General features: G+C 37.5%; 1 protein-coding gene across 1 annotated transcript in view; it reads right to left on the bottom strand.

Moving 5' to 3' along the window:
- Nucleotides 1–24,736, bottom strand: part of LOC150088223 (stimulator of interferon genes protein 2-like) — a 106,059-nt gene that overhangs the window by 30,417 nt on the left and 50,906 nt on the right. Inside the window, exon 5 of the mRNA XM_090370635.1 lies at nucleotides 19,890–19,995. Coding sequence (XP_090226761.1) covers nucleotides 19,890–19,995 — 106 coding nt within the window. The remainder of the gene's footprint in view (nucleotides 1–19,889; nucleotides 19,996–24,736) is intronic.

Raw genomic sequence — 24,736 nt, 5'->3', positions numbered from 1 at the left:
TATTTAGGCTATCAACCTCCACCACAAGGGATGGCAGTCTGTTCCACCAACCAACCACCCGCTGGCTAAAGGCAAATTTCTGCACGTCTATCCTACATCTGTCTTTCCTCAATTTGAATTTATGCCCTCTCAGGTGATTTTTCTGAGCTAGAGGAAGAATCCCATCAGCATTGAGCATGCTTAAACCATTCAAGGCTTTATACACCTCTATCAGATCACCTCGCTGGTGCCTCGTCTCCAGACACTGTAATTTGCAAAACTTAAGCCTTTCTTCGTAAGAGCACCCCTTTGTTCCATTCACTAATCTTGTTGCCCTTCTCTGTACTCGTTCCAGCAGCTCTACATCCTTCTTGAAATGAGGCCTCCAGACCTGTATACAGTACTCTAGTTGTGGCCTGACCATTGCCTTATACAATGGAATAATCACCTCCTTATCCCTGCTGGAAAAATTCCTGTATATCATTGACAATACTTCATGAGCTACTCTTGCAGCCCGTCTGCACTGCTCAGAGAACTTCATATCTGCCTGCACAATTCCCCCAGGCCCTTTTCAGTCTCTACCACTGTCAGTGTAGTACCACAGAGTTGATACGTTGCTCTGGGGTTACTATTTCCCATATGTAGTACTTTACATTTGTCAATGTTAGTTGTTGGTGACTCTATTGTCAGGGAAACGGGAAACATGCTTTGTAAAAAGGATAGGTGGAATAGGACCAGGGTATGTCTGCCAGGGGCAAAAGTTGATGACGTTGTAGAGCGGATATCATCTTTTAAGGGCACAAAAGGTGATATAGTTGTACACGTTGGCACTAATGACATTAAGAGTAGGAGACCGGCGGAATTACTTGACAAGTACAGGTCACTGATGAAAAAAAGCCGTGAATTAGGGTTGAAATTGAAAGTGTCTGCAATTCTGCCCAGACACGATAGGAGGGAGTATATGATGAGAGCCCTGTCAATCAATTCGGCCCTGGAAAGATTGTGCAGGGCTCAAGGGGTAAAATTTTTTTCAGCCTGGTCTGTACTTGTTAACAGGAGAGACTGCTTCTACAGGGATGGGATACACTTAAATAGAAAGGGTGCAAGAATGTTTGCTGATGCTATCGAGGCAATGTTAGGTGGGTCGGAAAACTGCTAGATTGGGGGGATACAAGGACTAATAGATTAACAGTAGCCACTGGCAGAGGTGAAAGTGATTCTTGCACTGCTTCTATTGGAATGAGCCGCAGCCTGGAAAATAAGATGCAGGATATTTCAGAGACTGCTGGGAATCATTGGGGTACAAGTAAACACATGGGTTGTGTTAGGGTAGCTAAGAAAAAGAACAGGTGCATATATACTTGTGTGTACACCAATGCTAGGAGTTTAGTAAATAAATTTGATGAATTTGAGGTATTGCTCAAAACATCAAAGGCAGATATTGTGGGGATTTCAGAGACGTGGTGTCACACAGATATAAGAAATGCAGAACTGGAATTTGGGGAGTACAATGTCTACAGAAAGGATAGACAGGATAGGAAGGGAGGAGGGGTTATGCTATTAGTTAAAAAACACATAAAATCCAAGGAAGTAAAGCCAGTCGACATCGCTGGACAGTGCAGTGTCGAGTCAGTTTGGTGTGACATAAGCATTGGGAGATCAAAATTGAGAGTAGGAGTGTGCTATAGGCCTAATGACTCTGATGAGTATAATAAGAAACTGTTCGGAGAAATAGAGTGGGCCAGTAAATCAGAGAGTCTTATAATGGGGGATTTTAATTTCCCAGATATTGACTGGAATTTGGGGGCTGGTCACTCACACAGTAGCAAGGCTTTTGTGGATTTATTGGATGATTGTTTTCTACATCAGCATGTTCGGGAGGCAACTAGAGGGAGTAATACTCTTGATTTGATTATCAGTAGTGATTCTTCATGCATTAAGAATCTGCAGATAAATGAACCACTTGGTGGCAGTGATCACAGTGTGCTGAAGTGGGAGTTACTCAAAGAGGTAACTACCATTAGGGGTAAAGGGAAGGGGTATTGCTTTCGTAAAGGCGACTACAATGGACTGAGACAGTATTTAAATTCTATACAGTGGGATCAACTGATGATATTGCCAACAGCAAATTCAAAATGGGAAGCATTCAAAGAACTTATCGTGGAAGCTACTAGGCTTTACATACCAACTAAGAAATATTGTTCAAGGTTTAGGCCTAAATGGTTGTCAGATGAACTAATGAGGCATATGGCAGAGAAGAAAAATGCATGGGATACATACAAATTAACACGTGACACGGACGCCTATGATAGATACAAGTTGATATGCAACCAAGTTACAAAGGAGGTTAGGCAGGCGAAGGCAGATTACGAGAAATCCTTGGCAAGGGATGCAAAGAAAAACAGCAAAGAGTTCTTTACTTATGTAAACTCTAGAAGGAAGGGGATGAATCAGATTGGTCCACTTGAGATCGATGGGTCAACTGTTGATGACCCTGCTCGGGTAGCTAACAAACTAAATGAATATTTTGCATCGACATTCACACATGAGGAGATATTCAGCGAGGGGAATGCCAGAGGTGTATTCAACTCTAGCAGTAAGCTAGAGAATCTTGTAATAACTGAGAGCAAAGTGGAGGAGAAATTGTTGAAGATAAACACAAGAAAGGCACCTGGGGTGGATGGGATCTATCCAGTTATATTAAAGGAGGCAGCAAAGGAGGTAAGCAAACCCTTAGCCATAATTATGAGAGCTTCCTTGGACTCAGGGGAGGTACCCATTGACTGGAGATGTGCAAATGTGACCCCAATTCACAAAGGGGGATCAAAGGCTGACACAAGTAATTATAGACCTGTGAGTTTAACTTCTGTTCCCGGAAAATTAATGGAGGCACTGGTGAAAGAAGCACTGCAGGATCATCTAGACAAGACTTCAGTTATAGCTAGGACACAGCATGGTTTTGTTAAGGGGAAGTCTTGCCTGACCAATTTGATTGGATACTATGATGCAGTCACAAAAGAACTGGATGCAGGGAATAACTTTGATATTATATACTTGGATCTTAGAAAGGCTTTTGATACTGTTGCACATGGAAGACTGCTGCACAAATTGGAGCAGTGTGGCATTGGAGGCAAGTTGCTGCTATGGATAAAGGGGTGGTTGAGGGGGAGAAGACAGAGAGTGGTAATCAATGGACACTGCTCATCGTGGACTAATGTTATTAGTGGAGTCCCTCAGGGTTCAGTATTGGGGCCTTTATTGTTTTCTGTATTTATAAATGATATTGATGATGGTATGTCAGGCTTAATGTCCAAGTTTGCAGACGATACGAAGGTTGGCAGGGTTGTCAAGGACACTACTGACACTATGCTGCTGCAACAGGATTTGGAAAGGTTGAGCAGATGGGCTTCGAGGTGGCAAATGAAGTTTAACATTGACAAATGTAAAGTACTACATATGGGAAACAGCAACCCCAGAGCAACGTATCAACTCTGTGGTACTACACTGACAGTGGTAGAGAATGAAAGGGACCTGGGGGTGGTGGTGCAGGCAGATATGAAGTTCTCTGAGCAGTGCAGACGAGCTGCAAGAGTAGCTCATGGTGTATTGTCAATGATATATAGGAATTTTTCTAGCAGGGATAAGGAGGTGATTATTCCCTTGTATAAGGCAATGGTCAGGCCACACCTAGAGTACTGTATACAGGCCTGGAGGCCTCATTTCAGGAAGGATGTAGAGCTGCTGGAACGAGTACAGAGAAGGGCAACTAGATTGGTGAATGGGACAAAGGGGTTCTCTTACGAAGAAAGGCTTAAGTTTTGCAAATTACAGTGTCTGGAAACTAGGCACCAGCGGGGTGATCTGATAGAGGTGTACAAAGCCTTGAATGGTTTGAGCATGCTCAATGCTGATGGGATTCTTCCTCTAGCTCAGAAAAATCACCTGAGAGGGCATAAATTCAAATTGAGGAAAGACAGATGTAGGATAGATGTGCGGAAGTTTGCCTTTAGCCAGCGGGTGGTTGGTGGGTGGAACAGACTTCCATCCCTTGTCGTGGAAGTTGATAGCCTAAATAAGTTTAAGGCTCAGCTGGACAGGTATTTCGAACGAACAGAGGGGTGAAGTGGAAGTGGTTATTTTTATTTATTTATGTTACTTTTTTTTTTTTTTTTTTTTTTTGGCTGATGCTGCATAAGCTTGCTTTCTTGCATCAAATGCCTCTACTAATGCTAATGCTAATGCTAATGCTAATGTTAAACTTCATATGCCACCTCTCAGCCCATCTGCTCAACCTTTCCAGATCCTGTTGCAGCAGCATAGTGTCAGTAGTGTCCTTGACAACCCTGCCAACCTTTGTATCATCTGCAAACTTGGACATTAAGCTTGATATACCATCATCAATATCATTTATAAATACAGAAAACAATAATGGACCCAACACTGAGCCCTGAGGGACTCCACTAATAACATTAGTCCACGATGAGCAGTGTCCATTGATTACCACTCTCTGTCTTCTCCCCCTCAACCACCCCTTTATCCATAGCAGCAATTTGCCTCCAATGTCACACTGCTCCAATTTGTGTAGCAGTCTTCCATGTGCAACAGTATCAAAAGCCTTTCTAAGATCCAAGTATATAATATCAAAGTTATTCCCTGCATCCAGTTCTTTTGTGACTGCATCATAGTATCCAATCAAGTTGGTCAGGCAAGACTTCCCCTTAACAAAACCATGCTGTGTCTGAGCTATAACTGAAGTCTTGTCTAAATGATCCTGCAGTGCTTCTTTAACCAGTGCCTCCATTAATTTTCCTGGAACAGAAGTTAAGCTCACAGGTCTATAGTTACTTGTGTCAGCCTTTGATCCTCCTTTGTGAATTGGGGTCACATTTGCACATTTCCAGTCTATGGGTACCTCCCCTGAGTCCAAGGAAGCTCTCATAATTATGGCTAAGGGTTTGCTTACTTCCTTTGCTGCCTCCTTTAATATAACTGGATAGATCCCATCCACCCCAGGTGCCTTTCTTGTGTTTATCTTCAACAGTTTCTCCTCCACTTTACTCCCAGTTATTTCAAGATTCTGTAGCTTACTGCTAGAGTTGAATACACCTCTGGCATTCCCCTTGCTGAATAACTCCTCATGTGTGAATGTCGATGCAAAATATTCATTTAGTTTGTTAGCTACCTGAGCAGGATCATCAACAGTTGACCCATCAATATCAAGTGAACCAATCTGATTCATCCCCTTCCTTCTAGAGTTTACATAAGTAAAGAACTCTTTGCTGTTTTTCTTTGCATCCCTTGCCAAGGATTTCTCGTAATCTGCCTTCACCTGCCTAACCTCCTTTGTAACTTGGTTGCATATCAACTTGTATCTATCATAGGCTTCTGTGTCATGTGTTAATTTGTAAGTATTCCATGCATTTTTCTTCTCTGCCATATGCCTCATTAGTTCATCTGACATCCATTTGCTGTTGGTAACATCATCAGTTGCTCCCACTGTATAGAATTTAAATACTGTCTCAGTCCATCGTAGTTGTCTTTACGGAAGCAATAACCCTTCCCTTTACCCCTAATGGTAGTTACCTCTTTCAGTAAATCCCACTTCAGCACACTGTGATCACTGCCACCTAGTGGTTCATTTATCTGCAGATTCTTAATGCATGAAGAATCACTGCTGATAATCAAATCAAGAGTATTACTCCCTCTAGTTGCCTCCTGAACATGCTGATGTAGAAAACAATCATCCAATAAATCCACAAAAGCCCTGCTAGTGTGTGAGTAACCAGCCCCCAAATTCCAGTCAATATCTGGGAAATTAAAATCTCCCATTATAAGACTCTCTGATTTACTGGCCCACTCTATTTCCCTGTACAGTTCCTTATTATACTCATCAGAGTCATTAGGCCTATAGCACACTCCTACTCTCAATTTTGATCTCCCAATGCTTATGTCACACCAAACTGACTCAACACTGCACTGTCCAGCGATGTCGACTGGCTTCACTTCCTTGGTTTTTATGTGTTTCTTAACTAATAGCATAACCCCTCCCCCCTTCCTATCCTGTCTATCCTTTCTGTAGACGTTGTACTCCCCAAATTGCAGTTCTGCATCCCTTATATCTGTGTGACACCACGTCTCTGATATCTCAACAATATCTGCCTTTGATGTTTTGAGCAATACCTCAAATTCATCAAATTTATTTACTAAACTCCTAGCATTGGTGTACACGCAAGTATACCTGCACCTGTTTCTATTCTTAGCTACCCTAACACAACCCATGTGTTTATTTGTACCGCAATGGCTCCCAGCAGTCTCTGAAATACCATGCATCTTGTTTTTCAGGCTTCTGCTCATTCTAATAGAAGCAGTGCAAGAATCTCTTTCACCTCTGCCAGTGGCTACTGTCAATCTATTGGTCTTTGTCTCCCCCCAAACTAGCAGTTTTCCGACCCACCTAACACTGCCTCGATAGCATCAGCAAATATTCTTGCACCCTTTCTATTTAAGTGTATCCCATCCCTGTAGAAGCAATCTCTCCTGTTAACAAGTACAGTCCAGGCTGAAAAAAATTCTACCCCTTGAGCCTTGCACAATCTTTCCAGGGCCGAATTGATCGACAAGGCTCTCATCATATACTCCCTCCTATCGTGTCTGGGCAGAATTGCAGACACTTTCAAATTCAACCCTAATTCTCGGCTTTTGTTCAACAGTGACCTGTACTTGTTAAGTAATTCTGCCGGTCTCCTACTCTTAATATTATTAGTGCCAATGTGTACAACTATATCACCTTTTGTGCCCTTAAAAGATGATATTCGCTCTACAACGTCATCAACCTTTGCCCCTGGCAGACATACCCTGGTCCTGTTCCACCTATCTTTTTTACAAAGCATGTTCCCCGTTTCCCTGACAATAGAGTCACCAACAACTACTAGTTCCTTCGGGACCAGCGCATTCTGCCTTGGGGGTTGTCTGTGTCACGCGATGCCCAAGTGCAAGCTCTGGCGTTGATGTGGGCAGCTGAGAGCTTGATGGGCCCCTCAATTTAGTTTCTTCGAGGGCATCCACCCTGTCCTTCAAGCTCTCATATAGGCCCACAAGAACGCCGAGTTGTTGCCTGATATCGATACACTCCTTGCATCCCGTGCACACAAAGACATCCCCCTTGGCAGTATCATGTCCCGTACCCGATTGCTCTGCAAACATCAAGCAAACAGTGCATTTTATAAGGCTGTGAGTCAGAGGACAACTGCCCCCCTCAGTTCTGCTCTGAGCCACAGCGCTTCCATTAGCTTGAGCCTTTTGCTTTGCTGCTCTGGTCTGAGTCATGATTCTATTAATTTATTAATTAATTATAATTAATTATGTTATGTTATTAATTATGTTAAATATAATTAATTATATTACGTTTGTAATCTAAGTCGTTATATGTATTTATTTAAACGTACAATTTAACTGCTAACAAAGTTCAACTAATGCTATCTAGTACGGCATACAACTATTGTATCACAATGGCGGCAAAATTACGAATGCTAGCGGAGTTGAAACACGTGGAAACCTTTACCGATACTTTTATGCAATTACAAGGCCGAGTAAAGAATAAATACACCAAGTTAATCAGAAAATCACAAAATAATGTTATACTACTAAATTTAAAATATAATTTTTAAATTATCGTTTTAATATCGAGTTAAAATATCATACTTGATAAGAATGACTCCATAAAAAAGTTCTTAATGAATATAGACAGGTTGCCTCGTAGACTAAGGGCATGCAGGTCTAAGAATGCTGTGATGCCAGGTAGTATCAAATGCCTTCTCTATGTCGATGGAGACAATAACAAGGTGTTCATTTCTCACAAATGCATTGCGAATTGTGGACTCAGCCCTGATCATGAGATCCAAGGCAGACCTGTTTTGGCGAAAGCCATGTTAACTATTACTCATTAGATATTGGTCTTCAATTATCCAAACGAGTCGTCTGTGGATCATTTTCTCAAGGATTTTGCCGAGGCAAGTGGAAAGGGAAATTGGCAGTAACTCAAAGGACTGGAGGGATCTTTACTGGGTTTCAAAAAGGCCAAAACTGTGGCATGGTGCCAAGATGTAGGATAGATGTTTTCCAGAAACATTCAGTTATAAAATAACAGCAGCAGCTGCAATTGTTTGTCATCAAGGTGCTGCAATATGATGTAATATATTCCATCGGGCCCTGCTGCTGTTGCGTACTGTTCTAATGGCCTGTAGAAGTTTCAAATACTGAAGAGGCTGGTTATATGGTAAGATTAGAGAGGTGTGAAAGTTTATGGGTCGCTGTTCAGTGATATTCTTGATTTTCTGGAATTCTGGTGAATAGCTTGATGCCGCTGAGACTTGAGCAAAGGTTTTGCTCAATGCATTTGCTATAATCAAAGGAGCAGAGAGTTATTGCCCATTCCAGGAAAGGATTGTAGAAGGGATGGTCGGAAACTTTCCAGAAAGCTGTCTAATTTTCTTCCATATTAATTTGCAGTCAGTGTTTCTATTTACAGTGAACGCAAACCGAGTCCAGGAATCCTTCTTGGCTTGTTTTTGAATGAGACGTGCTCTTGCCCTTAGTTTCTTATAGTTAATGAGATTAACTGTTGTTGGTGATCATCGAAATAAATTCCATGCTTTATTTTTTTCCCTCTTTGCTTTTGTGCATTCTTCATTCCACTAGTAGTTAAAATGACCGGGGCATAGGATTTGTTAATGGAATAGAGTTTTTAGCTGCTGATAACAAGTGGGATGTGATATATTCCATTACTTCATCAATGGGCTGTAAACATAAAATTTCCTTATCCAGGGTGATAGCTGACTGAAATTTGACCCAGTTGGCATGAGAGAATTTCCACTTCCGGCAGGGTTCGGCTAATGGCAGTTGTGCAGTGAGCACGTTACAAATAATTGAGAAATGATCGCTGCCCATGGGATCATTCATAACAGACCATTCCATGACTGAAAACAGTACCGGGGAGCGTATATAGAGTAGTTCTTTATGGAGATGGAAATTTGGGAAGTTAAATAGGTTTTTTGCAAGCAGAAACCCACTGGAGAGTAGCGATGAATAAGGTCATGGATATCATCGATATTGCTGCAAAGTCCTCTACAATTCCACTGTAAAATATAAGGCATTACTTGAGATGAGTACAAGGAGCTCTATCTGACTGCTTTTTCAGTATGGCAGTTTTATGTCGGTCAGACTTCGGTTTGTCTTTTTTTTAGAAATATAAGCCGACTAGTGTCCATTTCTTCCTCCACATATATTTCTAATATCGGGTCTTCCTGGTTGGATGAGTAATTAGTATCCATGGAGGTGTTTTGGATATTTTTTTTTGAATTTGAACTTTTACTATGTGATGCAGTAGCAATTACTAGTGATGAAGGAGATGTCACTGGTATTGTAAGAGGAGTGTTACATGACTGTTCTGAGTGCTTAGGGATATTGGACTGTTGCTCAGAGAGGACAGCTTGAGCCCAATCGGAGATTGATATGTTTGAGGGGATGGTAACATCAGTTTGGGTGAACACTGTTTGTTGTTTTTGTGTAATACTGGCATAGGTATGTTTGGGCATAGTAGGAGCAATTATTTTCCTGGCTTCTTGACAGCTTACCTTGTTCTCAACCTTTTATTTAACAATTATTTTCTCAATTTTTCATCTGTCACACATTTTGGAATAGGCAGAATGGTTGCCCTTGCAGTTGGGACAAGTTTTCTCTGTCACTAAACATTCAGATTGAGTATGATCAGAAGATTCACAGTTGGGAAATACAAGATTTCCTCTACATGTCATCTGAGAGTGGCCATACTTTTGTCACTTGTAACATTTCGAGCGATTGGGTACGTAGGAATGAACACGGCAAAGTAGATAACCAGCTTTTACTAATGACAGTAGGTTTGGGGAATTAAATGTAAGGATAATATTCCTGGTAGGTGTAAGGTTATCGTCTTTTTTAATCATTATTCTTTTTGCTGCAATAACATTTTGATCTTGGAGCTCTTGAGTTATTTCTGCCTCCATCACATTCAACAGATCCCAGCTGGATATAACACCCTTAGATGTATTTAGGGTAGCATGGGGAGATACTTTAACTGGTATCCCAGCAAAATTTAAAATTAGTACGAGTTTCTCAGAATGACTACAGTTTTCTGTTTCTAATAGTAGGTCTCCAGATTGCAGCCCCTTCACAGTCTTAGGAGATCCTGCAATACTCTTCAGGTGTTTCTCGATGAAGAAAGGAGATAATTTACCAAGAGGTTGTTCTAAAAGTGAATGCAAAATAAGAAATGCAGGGCACTCTGTTGTTGGAGAATTTGTTTTCAACCTCTTGGGTTGTGATATGTCATAATCAGATTCAGTTTGTGGTTTGTCAGCTCTAAAGGTGGAAACAAATTTTGCTCCTTTTAGCCCTTGGCAGTTGAACTTTTCTGCCAAAGTTTCCAGCCCCACCATAGGAAGGCAGGAGCAGTGCCTGGTGTGACCAAGCGAAGATTAGTAAGGATTAGTACTTAGGAAAAAAAAAATAAAAGAAAAGTGTATTTCCTTCCCTACTCTCTACAAAAGCTTTTTGGTAGAAGAGCTTCTATGAAATAAACAATTTTTTGAAAACACTGGAACTTAAAAAGAACTACTAGTCACTTTATGAAGATCACTTAGTGAAAGATTGCACAGATAATTGTCTGGTCATAATTTGCTTGGCACCCGGGGGCTGGGTGGATGGAATCTATCCAGTTATATTAAAGCAGGCAGCAAAGGAAGTAAGCAAACCCTTAGCCACAATTACGAGAACTTCCCTGGACTCAGGGGAGGTACCCATGGACTGGAGATATGCAAATGTGACCCCAATCCACAAAGGAGGATCAAAGGGAGACACAGGTAATTACAGACCTGTTAGTTTAACTTTTGTTCCAGGGAAATTAATGGAGGCACTGGTTAAAGAAGCATTGCACAATCATCTAGACAAGACTTCAGTTATAGCTCGCACACAGCATGGGTTTGTTAAGGGAAAGTCTTGTCTGACCAAGTTGATTGGATACTATGATGTGGTCACAAAGGAACTGGATGCAAAGAATAACTTTGATATTATATATTTGGATCTTAGAAAGGCCTTTGATACTGTTGCACATGGAAGGCTGCTGCACAAATTGGAGCAGTGTGGCATTGGAAGCAAATTGCTGCTATGGATAAAGGGGTGGTTGAGGGGGAGAAGACAGGGGGTGTTAATCAATGGACACTGCTCTTCATGGACTAATGTAATTAGTGGGGTCCCTCAGGGTTCAGTGTTGGGTCCATTGTTGTTTTCTGTATTTATAAATGATATTGATGATGGTATATCAGGCTTAATGTCCAAGTTTGCAGATGATATGATGGTTGGCAGGGTTGTTAATGACAACAATGACAGTACGCTGCTGCAATGGGATCTAGTAAAGTTGAGCAGATGGGCTGAGAGGTGGCAAATGAAGTTTAACATTGACAAATGTAAAGTACTACATATGGAAAGCAGTAACCCCAGAGTAACATATCAACTCTGTGGTACTAGCCTCACAGTGGTATAGAATGAAAAGGACCTGGGGGTTATTCTGCAGGTAGATATGAAGTTTTCTGAGCAGTGCAGATGTTCTGCAAGAGTAGCGCATGATGTCTTGTCAATGATATACAGGAATTTTTCTAGAATGGATAAGGAGGCGATTATCCCCTTGTATAAGGCAATGGTCAGGCCACACCTTGAGCATTGTATACAGGTCTGGAGGCCTCATTTTAAGAAGTATGTAGAGCTGTTGGAATGAGTACAGAGAAGGGCAACAAGATTAGTGAATGGAAGCTCTTACGAAGAAAGGCTTAAGTTTTGCAAATTACAATGTCTGGAGACTAGGCACCTCTTTTTCTGTTTGTTTGTTATTTGGTTTTTAGGAGCATTAGCAACTAAGGCCATATTGCTCCGGGATATGCGGTGGTCATTCCCTGACCTTTCCGCATCCTCCGTATTTGGTGGTGACGGGCTTGAACCCCGGTCTAATCAAGAAGCATGTGCTAAGCACTGCTGCTCCTTCCCACGTGGCTACGGAGGCGCACTAGGCACCTGCAGGGTGGATCTGTATAAAGCCTTGAATGGCTCCTGGATAAAATGATTAAGTACCTTTATTATTAGAAGCTATTTTCTTTGCTTTTCATTTTCTGCTTTCTAACTCTAAATTTTATACTTCAAGATCTATTAGAATAATTCAAGGGAAATTGAGGTGCTACGGCTTTCCTTACTCTTACTTTCTTTCCCCTTATCAGCATAAGCCTTCTTTTTTACAGGTATATATCAAACACACCACAACTCACATGAAATGTGAGTTGTGGTCTGTATTATTTGTTTCAAAGCTATCTGTCAGGCTAGCTGTTATTTTGCCTGTTTGCTGTTAAATTTAAATATTAATGGCCGAAATGCCTATAATTTTGATAATTGGACCCGGATAAACAAGCAGAAACAGATGCCTTGCTAATTATTGATTGGATATAATGAATGGTGCTAGTCCTCGTCAACATATCATTCAAGGTATCCTATTATCAATAATTAGCTCAATCATTATTCTATATTAATCTTAATCATTATTTTATTTCATATATTTTTATTATTTTATTGCTAATTATGTTTATTTATAGGGTATAATTCATTAAATCAACTCAGGCTATCTTAGTCTTTAGGTTCTTTTTGCCTAATGGCTTGCTTTGTACTCTTATACTAAGTCTTATCATATATCTGCTCTTTTGGTCTGAAGCCTCACTTTGAACACTAATATTGTACAAATACACTCTTACAGTAGTAATTAGATTACAGACTGATGTAATGTTTAATCAATAATTTGATGGCATTAATCTGATATGATACACTTTTTTCATTTTCCCTACTTTCTTTCTTTCTGCTACCTTTCCATAATTATTTCAGAATAAATTAAATATATACAGTCCATTCCAGTTATTTGGGACACATCAGGATTAGTGCATTTTGGCCCGATTAAGTGTCTGTCCCAATTATCCGAAGCTTCACGTAAATAGTAAAAAATACAATGTACCCCCCCTCCCTTTACAATTGTTTCACTGTACAACCAAATCACGTTACGACGAACTCAACATAGTAAAGTACCGTTCACTATACGATGTGCAGTAAGCGCCAGTCATTGTGATCACGTTTGTGAATTGAATTTTAATTTTAACAGCGATTCTAATTAGCAAAAATAGGAGGAATATTATTCACAGGCTATAAAAGCAAAGTATATTAAGCACAAATTTACTTACCCTTTATTACCTTACCAATTAAAATATTAAATGATACGTGATAATCGGAATAATTAATACATACTGTAATATGTACATACTAACTAGTTGACATTTCTGTTCACTGACATTTGTGGGTGGGGATTAAAATTTAATACAGTAAAAAGATAAGCAATCAATAACAAAGAATACGGCACACACAAATTACAAGTAACACAATACGCAGAAGTGAGAATGGAGTAACGAGTTACAAAGCTTTAAAAAAAAGAATGAAGAGAAGATCTGAAAATTAATTTTTTTATATGATTGAAAATTTCATGGAAGTGTAAACTCATTTCGCCATAATAACCCACAGAATTCCAGCTGTCGGTATTATTGCAAATTCAGTAAGATAGAGTTTACTGTCCATTTATGATAGATTTTACTAACAGAAAAGACCAATAAACAGGTGACTGCTAATTGTTTTTATTGTTTTATGGTTGTGACCTCCACAATTTCGATCGAACCACGTGGTACCGTCTGATACAATCATAGGGTAATCTCCAGTGCTGAGGTCTCCTGCCCCGATTAAACGGCATGCTGTCCCAATTAAGCGAAGTAAACCCTGGCTATTTTCTCGATTGGTTTCTGTTTTTTAAAGATTTGCCCCAAATAAACGGCTGCCACGATTAACCGGTGGCCCAAATAATCAGAATCCACTGTATATACAGTGGCATCTTGTTAATACAAAGTTCAAGGGACCTAAATTTTCACGTTTTGTAATAAGAGTAACTGCTTAAATTTAAAAATTTTATGTAAATTAAACTAAACATATTATCCAATCTCATTGTTTTTCTATCAATTTAAGTTTAATACTATCACTTAAAAATTTATAACTGGTATGATTTGGTGGACAACAGAAACGGGTATGTATGAGACATTCCTTTAGTCTGGCTATTTTTCTGCTCAAAGCCCCCGATGAAGTAGCAGATTGATGGCCAAGTGAGGGAATGTTATTGCAATTTACTTTGTTTATTAGCATTTTTATTGTTATTTTCATTATTTAGCATCATATTATTTTTAATACCATTTCATTTATATAATGTTTATAGGCGCCCCAGGCTAAAGCTAGTTTACATTTGCTAACTTGGTAGCCTGATCCATATACACCCAATTCCCTACAGATTAATAATATTTAATTAAATAAAATCGATCAATATATATATATATAATTTTTTGATTACAGTTTAAGTAAATTAGGTACGTGCTGTTTAATAGTATATTATGTTAGATATTATGGTGGTGTCCGAAAATATAAATCCAATTCTATATAAATATAAGAACATATGTATATTAACTAGCTGCCCAAAATATACCCATAGATCAAAGCACCAATTAACTCTATAATAGCCGATACCGGCCCCCATGGCCAAACCTAGTAAAGAATAATCATTAGTAAAACAAAGTACAGTAATACGCCGAAGTTACGCGATAGGTGGGTCCGACAAAAATCACTTAAGTCGGATTCGCGTAAGTCGGGGTACAACTTTGAATATAAATACATATAAATTTTGTTTAATTGGGACCAAGAACAAAAACACTAGTTTAGAAGAAAAATATTTAATAAAATTGCAGTTCTTTATACATATTAATACAAAATATGTATTAAAAAATAAATGAGTTAGGTAAAAAAGTTATTTCGATGTATTCATAAAATCTAACAAATTCGTCTGACGACACAATGCCTTTTTTTCACACAGAATTTCTTCATAGCAAGCTAATAATTTTTTTATTCCTTGCTTGGTAGCTATAACGCATTCTTCGTTGGAGTGTATGTTTTCTAAAATTTTAAGCCCTTTTCAATTGAGCTGAGACCTTCTGTCAAGCTTGCAATTGTCATGTGCTTTTCTGGTGGAACTGGGTCTGAAGTGTCAGTAACTTCAGTGACGTTTTGCTCACGCATCTCTATGAGCTCATTCATTGTCAGCTCCTGACTATGTGAATCCAACAACTTGTGAGCTCATTCATTGTCAGCTCCTGACTATGTGAATCCAACAACTTGTTGACATCATCACCATTGACTTCCAAATCTAATTGCCTGGCAAGATTAATAACTTATTCTATCACATGAGCGACATGATCAGTTTCTGGCATTGTTTTCATCTCGTTTTTGAAAAAAAAATGGATAAAGTTTCTTCCAGATACCATTCAATGTTTTTTTGTGAATTTCATCCCAAGATTCTTCAATGATTCTTACGGCATCTAAAACATTGAATTGTTTCCAAAGGTTTTTAACAGATATCTTACTATTTTGTCTCATAGCTTCGTTCAGACATGCAAACGAACGCCTCGTGTTGTAAGCCTTGAATGTTTTGATGACTCTCTGGTCCATCAGTTGAAGCAAGCTGGTTGTGTTTGGAGGCAAAAACATAACTTTCACATGTGGGTTGAAATTAATTAGGGTGGCAGGAGGGTGACTGGGTGCATTGTCAATAAGAAGCATCACTTTAAATGGAATCTGTTTAGACTTGCAATAACGTTCAACTTCGGGTATGAAGTGGTGACCAAACAAGTCCTCAAAAACGGAAGCTGTCACCCAAGCTTTATGATTTGACTTCCAAATCACTGGTAAGCTAATTTTAGATATATTTTTAAAACTCTTGGGTTTTCGGAGCGATAAATTAAGAGTTTTTAATTTGCAGTCACCAGCTGCATTCCCGCCAACCATCACTGTCAATCGGTCATTGGAAACCTTAAAGCCTAAAAAGTTTTTTTCTTCACGCGCGATAAAAGTTCTTTTAGGCATCTTCTTCCAGAACAGGCCAGTCTCATCCATGTTAAATACAGTTTCTCTGCTATAGTCACCTTCTTATATCATTGCCTTGAGTGTCTCAGGAAAAGAAGATGCAGCTTCTTTATTGGCACTTGCTGCCTCTCCACTCTCCGCAATACTGTGCCAGTTACAGTGAGTTTTAAATCGGTTGAACCAACCGTTACTAGCTACAAAGTTTTCATCTTTGCCCGCCTCCCAGGCTTCTTCTTTCAACCTCTCAAAAATCAGCTTAGCTGATAGCACACAGTGTTCTGATCGACTGGACAATTCTTCACTTTTACTTGATTATCACACCATAATTTCAGCATTGTTTCCATCTCAGCAATAATACCATGATGTTTACGAATTATGCTTGAGTTCAAGGATTGAGCATTTTTCACTGCTTTGAGAATTCTTTCTTTATCTTTTATGATTGTTCTTACTGTGGATTCCGGTAGCTCAAACTTCTTTGCCAATTCACAAATTTTCATTCTGCTATCAAAATCCTTGATAATGTTAAGTTTACATTCCAAAGATATCGTTTTCCTTTTCTTACTAGGTGCAGGATTTAATTCGTTTGAACGACATAGTTTTTTATAACAAAACAATCTTAACTTTCGTCGATCGTAATTGTGCATGTAGAGTTCGCGTGAAACACGTCAAATGCGTATCACAGCAAGAAAAAAATCAAGAACCGCGTAACTCCGAGTTTGCGTAAGTCGGGGTATTACTGTAATAATAATATAATACATAATGTTAATTATAGGTATTTGGATACATTGAAAGGGACTTTATCGAGGGCTAACCCTCTCAATATATCCCACTCATAATTAACAGAGCTATCAGTTTCTGTTGTCATCTGCCTGTTTAACATGATATTGGTATAGATTGATATTGGTTCTCTTTTTCTCTTTATTCTAAATAATTGCTTCTTCAAGTTTTCAATATATGAATTTTAGCTATCGGTTGGGCTAAATGTCATCTTGCCTGTTAACAACTAAATTATCTTCTTAACCACTACACTTTTAATATTACAAATTTGACCATGTCAAACAGGCAGATGACAACAGAAACTGATAGCTCTGTTAATTATGAGTGGGATATATTGAGAGGGTTAGCCCTCGATAAAGTCCCTTTCAATGTATCCAAATATCTATAATTAACATTATTTATTATATTATTACTTTGTTTTACTAATGATTATTCTTTACTATGTTTGGCCACGGGGGCCAGTATCAGCTATTATAGAGTTAATTGGTGCTTTGATCTACGGGTATATTTTGGGCAGCTAGTTAACATACATATGTTCTTATATTTATATAGAATTGGATTTATATTTTCGGACACCACCATAATATCTAACATAATATAATATTAAACGGCACGTACCTAATTTACTTAAAACTATAATCAAAAAATTATATTACAACGGATGTAATGTTCTCTCTAATATAGATGGCATTAATCCAATCTGGATTATATTGCATAAGATATTTATAATTGTTCCTATTATAGAGATATATATATATATATATGCAAAGTGGAATTAATAAGTCTGTTAAAAAAAAAGTGTAGATTTATGCTTTTAATTTAATAATTTATGCGTCCACTACACTTTTTTTTTTTTTTAAACAGAGCTATTAATTCCACCTTACATATATAAACTTTTGTATCCTTTGCAGCTGCTTTGCACGCTCAGGTGCATTTGCCATATCATCTTTATTTTTAAATCACTCTGTTGCCACTTTTTAACCCAATATACTTATTCATATATATATATACACAGTAAACCCCCGCTATTCGCGGTATCTGTATTCGCGGTTTCGCGTATTCGCGATCGCCGATTTAATATAAAATGAAACCTAAAAAAATGTGAATTTTAAAGCACCGTGAATATTTTCCGGCATAAAAAAAAAAAACATGGGCGTGGCTAAAATTCTTTCCCAGTCAAAACAGCGCTCAGTGGGTGGGGGTTGGGGGTGACAAAATCGCAAGCGTGGATGTTTCTCGCTAATCCTTGTTCAGTATGTGTTATGCGCTTGTCATGGAAGGTTTCGTCGTTTGCTTTTAATTTATATGCTTATAAATTGAATAAATTTCTCAATTTATAAATTGATACTTACAAAAATGATAAATCTACCGTTCTGCAGTGTAAAACAGACTTTTTCGAGTGTGTTAACGGAAGAAAGTGACTTTATTGTGGACAAGTTCTTTTCTAACCCCTACAAAAATATGGCTACGAATAACAAGAGAAATGTGAAAATATCAAAGAAGGTGATGGACATTAGCGAATAAAATTGAGTTATTAGATAAAATTTCTAATGGTGAAAGTGTCTCCTCAGTGGCAAAACATTATAAAATCAATGAGTCAACGGTACGATCAATCAAAAAATCGGAAGAAAAAATCCGCCATAGTGTCCGTGAAAACGCGCTAACTGCTTCAAAAATTTGCTCTGTAACTCGTGATGTTAAATTAGAAAAAATGGATAAAGCTTTAAATCTGTGGATAGAAGACCGAACTCAAAATAAAATTCCGTTAAGTTCACTCATCATTTGTGAAATGGCAAAACTCCTTTATCAGCACTTTAGCGAAACTGGTGATAGCACTGGCGGGATAAGTTTTTTTAGTTAGCAAAGGCGCTGGTTTGAAAGATTTGTTTGAAATTTCTAATAAATATTACATTTAATATTAAATTGTTTGTTACTTTCATTTCGATGCCATATGCTTGCATTTCACTATGTACTGTCTATGTACATAGTCATATTATGAAGGTAAATATAATACATACATAGCCAAAATTTTAGACTAGTTTTTCTTATATATTTCATACTTTGGAAAGGAACCCCTTTATTACTATGGGAGCCATAACTCAGTATTCACGTTTTTGGTATTCGCGACATTTCTCAGGAACGTAACCCCCGCGAATAGCGGGGGTTTACTGTATATATATATATATATATATATATATATATATAAAGAATATTTATTATTAGTATAAAATATAGTAAGTAGATATTTATGCTTAGAATTAGATATATATATATATGCATATACATATATGCTTATATTTAAAAAATGTTTGAAATAATTGAAAACTGAATCTTACATAAAAAAAAAGGGGGTAAAGCATACATTAGAGGCAGCAAAAAGCATTTTCCTCTACATGACGCTTGAGATATAAACTTAAGTGAGAATAATGATAAAAAATAAATAAAAATGCATATATGCATATACATCAAAAAAATAAATAAAAATGCATATATGCATATACATCAAAAAAAAATAAAAATATATATACATCATGCATATACACACACACATATATATATATGCAAGCAAAATAGCAATGTGTCTTCATTTCTGACAAACTACAAGCCAAAGGGTAAGAAGTGTAAACATAAATAAAAAGAGAATAAAATTTGTTACCAAAATAAATGAAAATGAAATTAAATTTTGTGAGCAAAATAAAAATATTTTTTTTACAAGGATTAAAATGGGAAGAGGTTTTGAAAATGGCTTGTGAACTTTACAGATGACACTATGAAGATGAGAAATTAAAAACTGGAAAACACTGGTTTCTAGAAATTTTGCAAATTTCTTGAAACATATAACTTATTAGTCTAATCCAAGTAAAGAGATTTGAAAACAGTAAAAAGAAAGTTCCCTGAAAAGCGAGTGACAATGAGATACAATTATAAAGTTATATGACAGCGGCATCTAGTGAAAAGTTTTTTGTCAAAACTAGAAATAAGTAGAAACTAGGAAAAAAAATTCTGCCTTCTTGTTTACACTTTTTTGTTATTCTATTCAACATATATATACAAACCATAATGCTTACTTGGCAAGACCTTCTTATAATATGTATAATAAGTACCCCATGCCATTGCTCTTCCAACTGCAGGAGAATGGGAAAGATGTTTACTGGTTTCCACAGCACTCCATTTCTAAAGGTATTACAAAAATTCAGGACAAAAGCAAACACAATTTTAAAATATATGACAAATGATTTACTCACATTCAAAGCAATTCTTATGCAAATATTATCAACACAGTGGATCCCCGCTTTATGACTGGTTCACTGTACAATCAAATCACGATACAGTAATAAAATAATAAAATATTATATAATAATAATAAAATAAAATACCGTTCTCTATACGATATGTAGTAAGCACTGGTCATTGTGATCACATTTGCGAATTGAATTTTAATTCTATTAAACGGCAATTCTAATAAGGTGAAAATAGAAGGAATATTATCCACAGGCTATAAAAGTAAAGATATAAAGCACAAATTTACACTTTATTACCTTACCAATTAACAAAATTAAATGATATGTGAAAATCAGATGAAATATTTTCCACAGGTTAGCAAAATAAAACTATGCTTATGTACATAGCTTAAATTAACACTGTATATACATCGATATTTCTGTTCACTGACATTTTGGGGAGGGGGGGTTGTAAAATTTAAAACAGTAAAAAGGACAAGCAATCAATAAGAAAGAACACGGTGCACAAATTGCAACTACAGTGATACACTCAAGTGAGATATGGGGTAACAAGTTTATAAAGCTTAAAAAAATAGGAATAAACAGAAGATTCTGAAAATTTGTTTTTTATATGATTGAAGATTTCAGTATTTTCACCCTAATAACATAAAAACTCACAGAATTGCAGCTATCAGTATTATTGCAAATGCAATAAGATCGGCTTTACTACCTGTTTATAACAGACTGCACTAACAGAAAAGCCCAATAAACCAGAAACTGCAAATTGTTTTTATTTTTTTATGGTAGTGACCTCCAGAAATGTGTTTTAGAAATATCACAAAAGCAATAAGATCGGCTTTACTATCTGTTTAGTTCAGTTATAAGAAGCAATTCAAAATTGCTTCTTATAACTGAACATATGACAACGATAAAAATTTAGTGCAATTTAATGATTCTAATTGGTTTTTTGAAATTTTATTCTATAAAGTGGTATTTTAAAGTGTTCTATATAAAACTAATACAATTTACATTATAAAAATCACTTTTTAGAAAGCTTAGTTATATAGCAAAAATTTCAACTTCCAAGGTCTTGGAAAGAATTACCAAAAACCACATTACTGGGTTCACGTTATATTGTCATGATACGATGGTGTCTCTGGAATGGATTAATATCATAAAGTGGGAGTTCACTGTACTTAGTAATGATCATGTTCACATAAGAGTGACATTAGTAGTTTGCATAAGAGAGAGGCATTACTGGTCACCCATATCACCTATGTAATGTTCATATTATAGATGATATAGGTGACTAGTAATGCTTTAAGCCAGAAGCAAACATTGCTGGTAACCTACATGATCAATAATATAAATATTACTGGAGTTTGTCTAGTGATCCACCTACCAATAGTGATAATAGCATGAGCAACAACAATAAAGAATGCCAAAATTGCTAATTTTGTAGCTATCTATCATTCACAGACAGTGGTTACTTTGCACTTGTTGGAGATCAATGGTTCCATGCACGCACTGAACAGGTTCAGTAATTCTGATATTTAGAGGCTGCCTATAATTAAGGAATTGTGCAATTTTCTGAATGTGATGACAGCAGATGAGTAACTCAGTGAATGTATAATTGCAGTTTTTAACCACTGCTGGTGAAAAAATTTATTTGAACCACATTCAAGGAACACTTGTATATATGATTATTATATCCGAGTGCTATATGATTCATATAGCACTCAGATATAATGTGATATTTTGCCTGTTTAAACATTTAAGGGTTCTAGTGAGATAAGAAATGCCTTCTTATTCTTACAAGATTTTGATAAAATGAACTGAAAGAAATAAAGAAAATTATATCAAAAATTATATTTGTTCATATTTTATTTTTTGAACTAAAAAACCAATTTCAGCTTATATGAATGGAATGGGGGTGTGGGTGCCAAAGCAAAGTTGGCTTAGGATGCTGATGCTAAAACCTTTGGAGCTGGCTCTATTTCTGGGGGACATGGATAGGGTTTCTTTAATTATTTTCAAACTAATTTGTTAGTTAATTGCATTTTTATCTCCCCTCTTAAGGTGACAGTAGTACAGGTCGCCCATCCCTAATCCAGCAGTGTTGGGATCTGTGGGGTGCCTGATTAGTGAGTTTGCCAGATCACCAGTGGTTATTTTAGTACATACATTTTACCCAACAGCTAACCACCTCCTTCTACCTTTAACATGTTGACTGCCAAGCTAGTTTAAGAAAAAAATTCCCCAGGAGCCAAAAAATATTTAGGAAATAATTTGATCGATTGGCAAAACTATGGATAGCATTTCCAGTCAATGGAAGAAGGTCATTAATATACAAGAGGAAAAGAGTGGGGGAAAGAACTGAACCTTGGGGAACACCAGCATTAGAGGAGAAGTTAAAAGACACAGAGCCATCTACCATCACTCTCAGTGAGCTATCAGAGAGAAAACTGGATAACTAATTACAAAAAACAGCTGGCAAACCATAAGATGGAAGCTTGTTTAGAAGACCTTTATGCCAAACATGATCGAAAGCCTTTGAGATGTCAAGAGCAACTGCTTGTGTTTCACTGAACTTTTCCATTAAATTTGTCCATAAATGGGTAACAAAAGCCAGAATATCACCAGTGGATTGACACTCACGGAATCCATACTTGCGATCGTTGATCAGACGGAAGGTTTCTAGGCAGTTTAAGAGTCGGCGGTTAATTGATTTCTCCGTTACTTTAGAAAAGAGTAGAAGTAATTGCAATGGGATAGGAAGGATTTATCGCCCTTTTTAGGAATTGGCCGGATATGAGAAAATTTCCATGCAGAAGGAAAAAACACCTTTGGAATAAGAAAGTGAAAAAAGGTGGCAAAAGAACAGGAGTAAGTTCCGGAGCACAGGTTTTGAGAACAAGTAGAGAAATACCATCAGGACTTGGAGCTTTTGTAGCATTAAGATTGGTCAAAATCCTTCTGACATCCTTTTGACAGAAGACCACAGGAGGCATTGTATGGAGTGTGTAGGGAGTGGTATAAGGTGTTTTACTGAGATCATTAATACCAGAGTCGGAAAAAAATGGGATGCTAGCAGGTCAGCTTTATCCTTTGCTGAATTGACAACAGAACCATCTCGTTTTGACAGAGGTGGGAGAAGAGATGGGCAAAAATTGCGGCCAATAGCTTTGACAAGAGATCAGAATGCTCAGCTACCATTAGGACAAGAAGCAAGTTTTCTATTCTTAGCCTGTTCAAAATCTAGTTTGGACTGATTAATAACTGCTTTACAATTGTTGCGAGCTTTGGTGTAGAAAATGAAATTGAAGAATTGGAAACAAGCCAATTACGATATGCATCTTTCTTCTCTTGAACAGCCTTAGCACATTTATTGGAAAACAAAGGACGAGAATTTAAAGTGCAGTGTGGGATAAAGGATTCCATTCCTACAAGAATAATTTCACTGACATGATCTGAGCAAACGTTGACATCAGAAGGTTTAAAACAGTAATCTGACCAAGGGAAAAGAGAAAAGAAATATCGCAGATCATCCCATTTTACATTCTTGTAATGCCAAACAACACGAGGATGGGAATAGCCATGAGATAAAGGCCCTAATGGAGAAGAGACAATCACCAAGTTCTGATCTGAGGTGCCTAAAGGACCACTCACTTTGACGGTGTACTTAGAAGAGTTGTTTGTGAGAAAAAAAGATCAAGCGTGTTGGCTGTATGGTTAGGATTGTCTGGTATTCTTGTAGGTAAATTAAGAATCTGTGCAAGGTTATTAGCAACTGCAAAAACCTCAGCATCTCGACCGGCTGGGTTGATGTGACTAGAAAACGGAAGCCAGCTGGAGTTGTGAATATTAAAATCACTAAGGAAAATTACCTCACTGTTAGGAAAGTTGGACTGGAGAAAGTCAAGTTGCAAAGAGAGGAAGTCAAAGAGCTCCAAGTGATTAGGGGAGTTGGGAGAATGGTAGAGACAACAAATGAATTTGACACAATGAAGTAGAGAGATTAAGCCAGAGAAGATCGAAGAGAGGAGATTCAAAATTACCAAGTCTCTGAGAGGGAATATCGAAATGGACATATGCACAAGTACCACCCTTGAGGCAAAAGGAGTCATACAACAAATAGTTTGGCCAACTGAGATGAGCAGTAGTTATTCAACTGATAACTGAGATTCTGTCAGAAAAAGTACATGGGGTTTGGAAGACTGCAAGTGGAAATGGACATCGTTGAGATTAGAATTGAGATGTATGTTTGTAAAACAAACTAGGAAGTGTTTGAGAGGTTTAGATTTTTTCGCAGATAAGCTTACTCTATTAGTTTGACAATTCATGGTGTATTCGATAGTAAGAAAAAGTTGGGGTGGGGCATGCTGTATAAAGTAATGAAATTTTTGGATATGGCGTATACATGGTAAGAATATGCCCAGATCTTTGACATAATGTGGCCTTGACAATGCCCCCCCCACCACATACACACTACTTAGACTCCCTCCAGTCACTATCTGGCAGAGTACAAGTAGCAAGATTATACACTAGCTGATATGGAAGCCTCCTAAAGAGTTACCAATAGGTTCGGTCTGGTGTACTAACTAGTGGCTGGCTTGAGAATACCGTTTTAGAGCTGTACCCTCGAAATGTAAGGAAGAATGGATCTCGTCATGATGTTCATCACAACCTCAAAA

The sequence above is a fragment of the Mastigoproctus giganteus genome, chromosome 3 (assembly GCF_048544385.1).
Source record: "Mastigoproctus giganteus isolate SK-2022 chromosome 3, ASM4854438v1, whole genome shotgun sequence".
Taxonomy (NCBI): domain Eukaryota; kingdom Metazoa; phylum Arthropoda; class Arachnida; order Uropygi; family Thelyphonidae; genus Mastigoproctus; species Mastigoproctus giganteus.
Note: the sequence above shows the minus strand (reverse complement) of the source record. Positions and strands in the feature narration are given on the sequence as shown.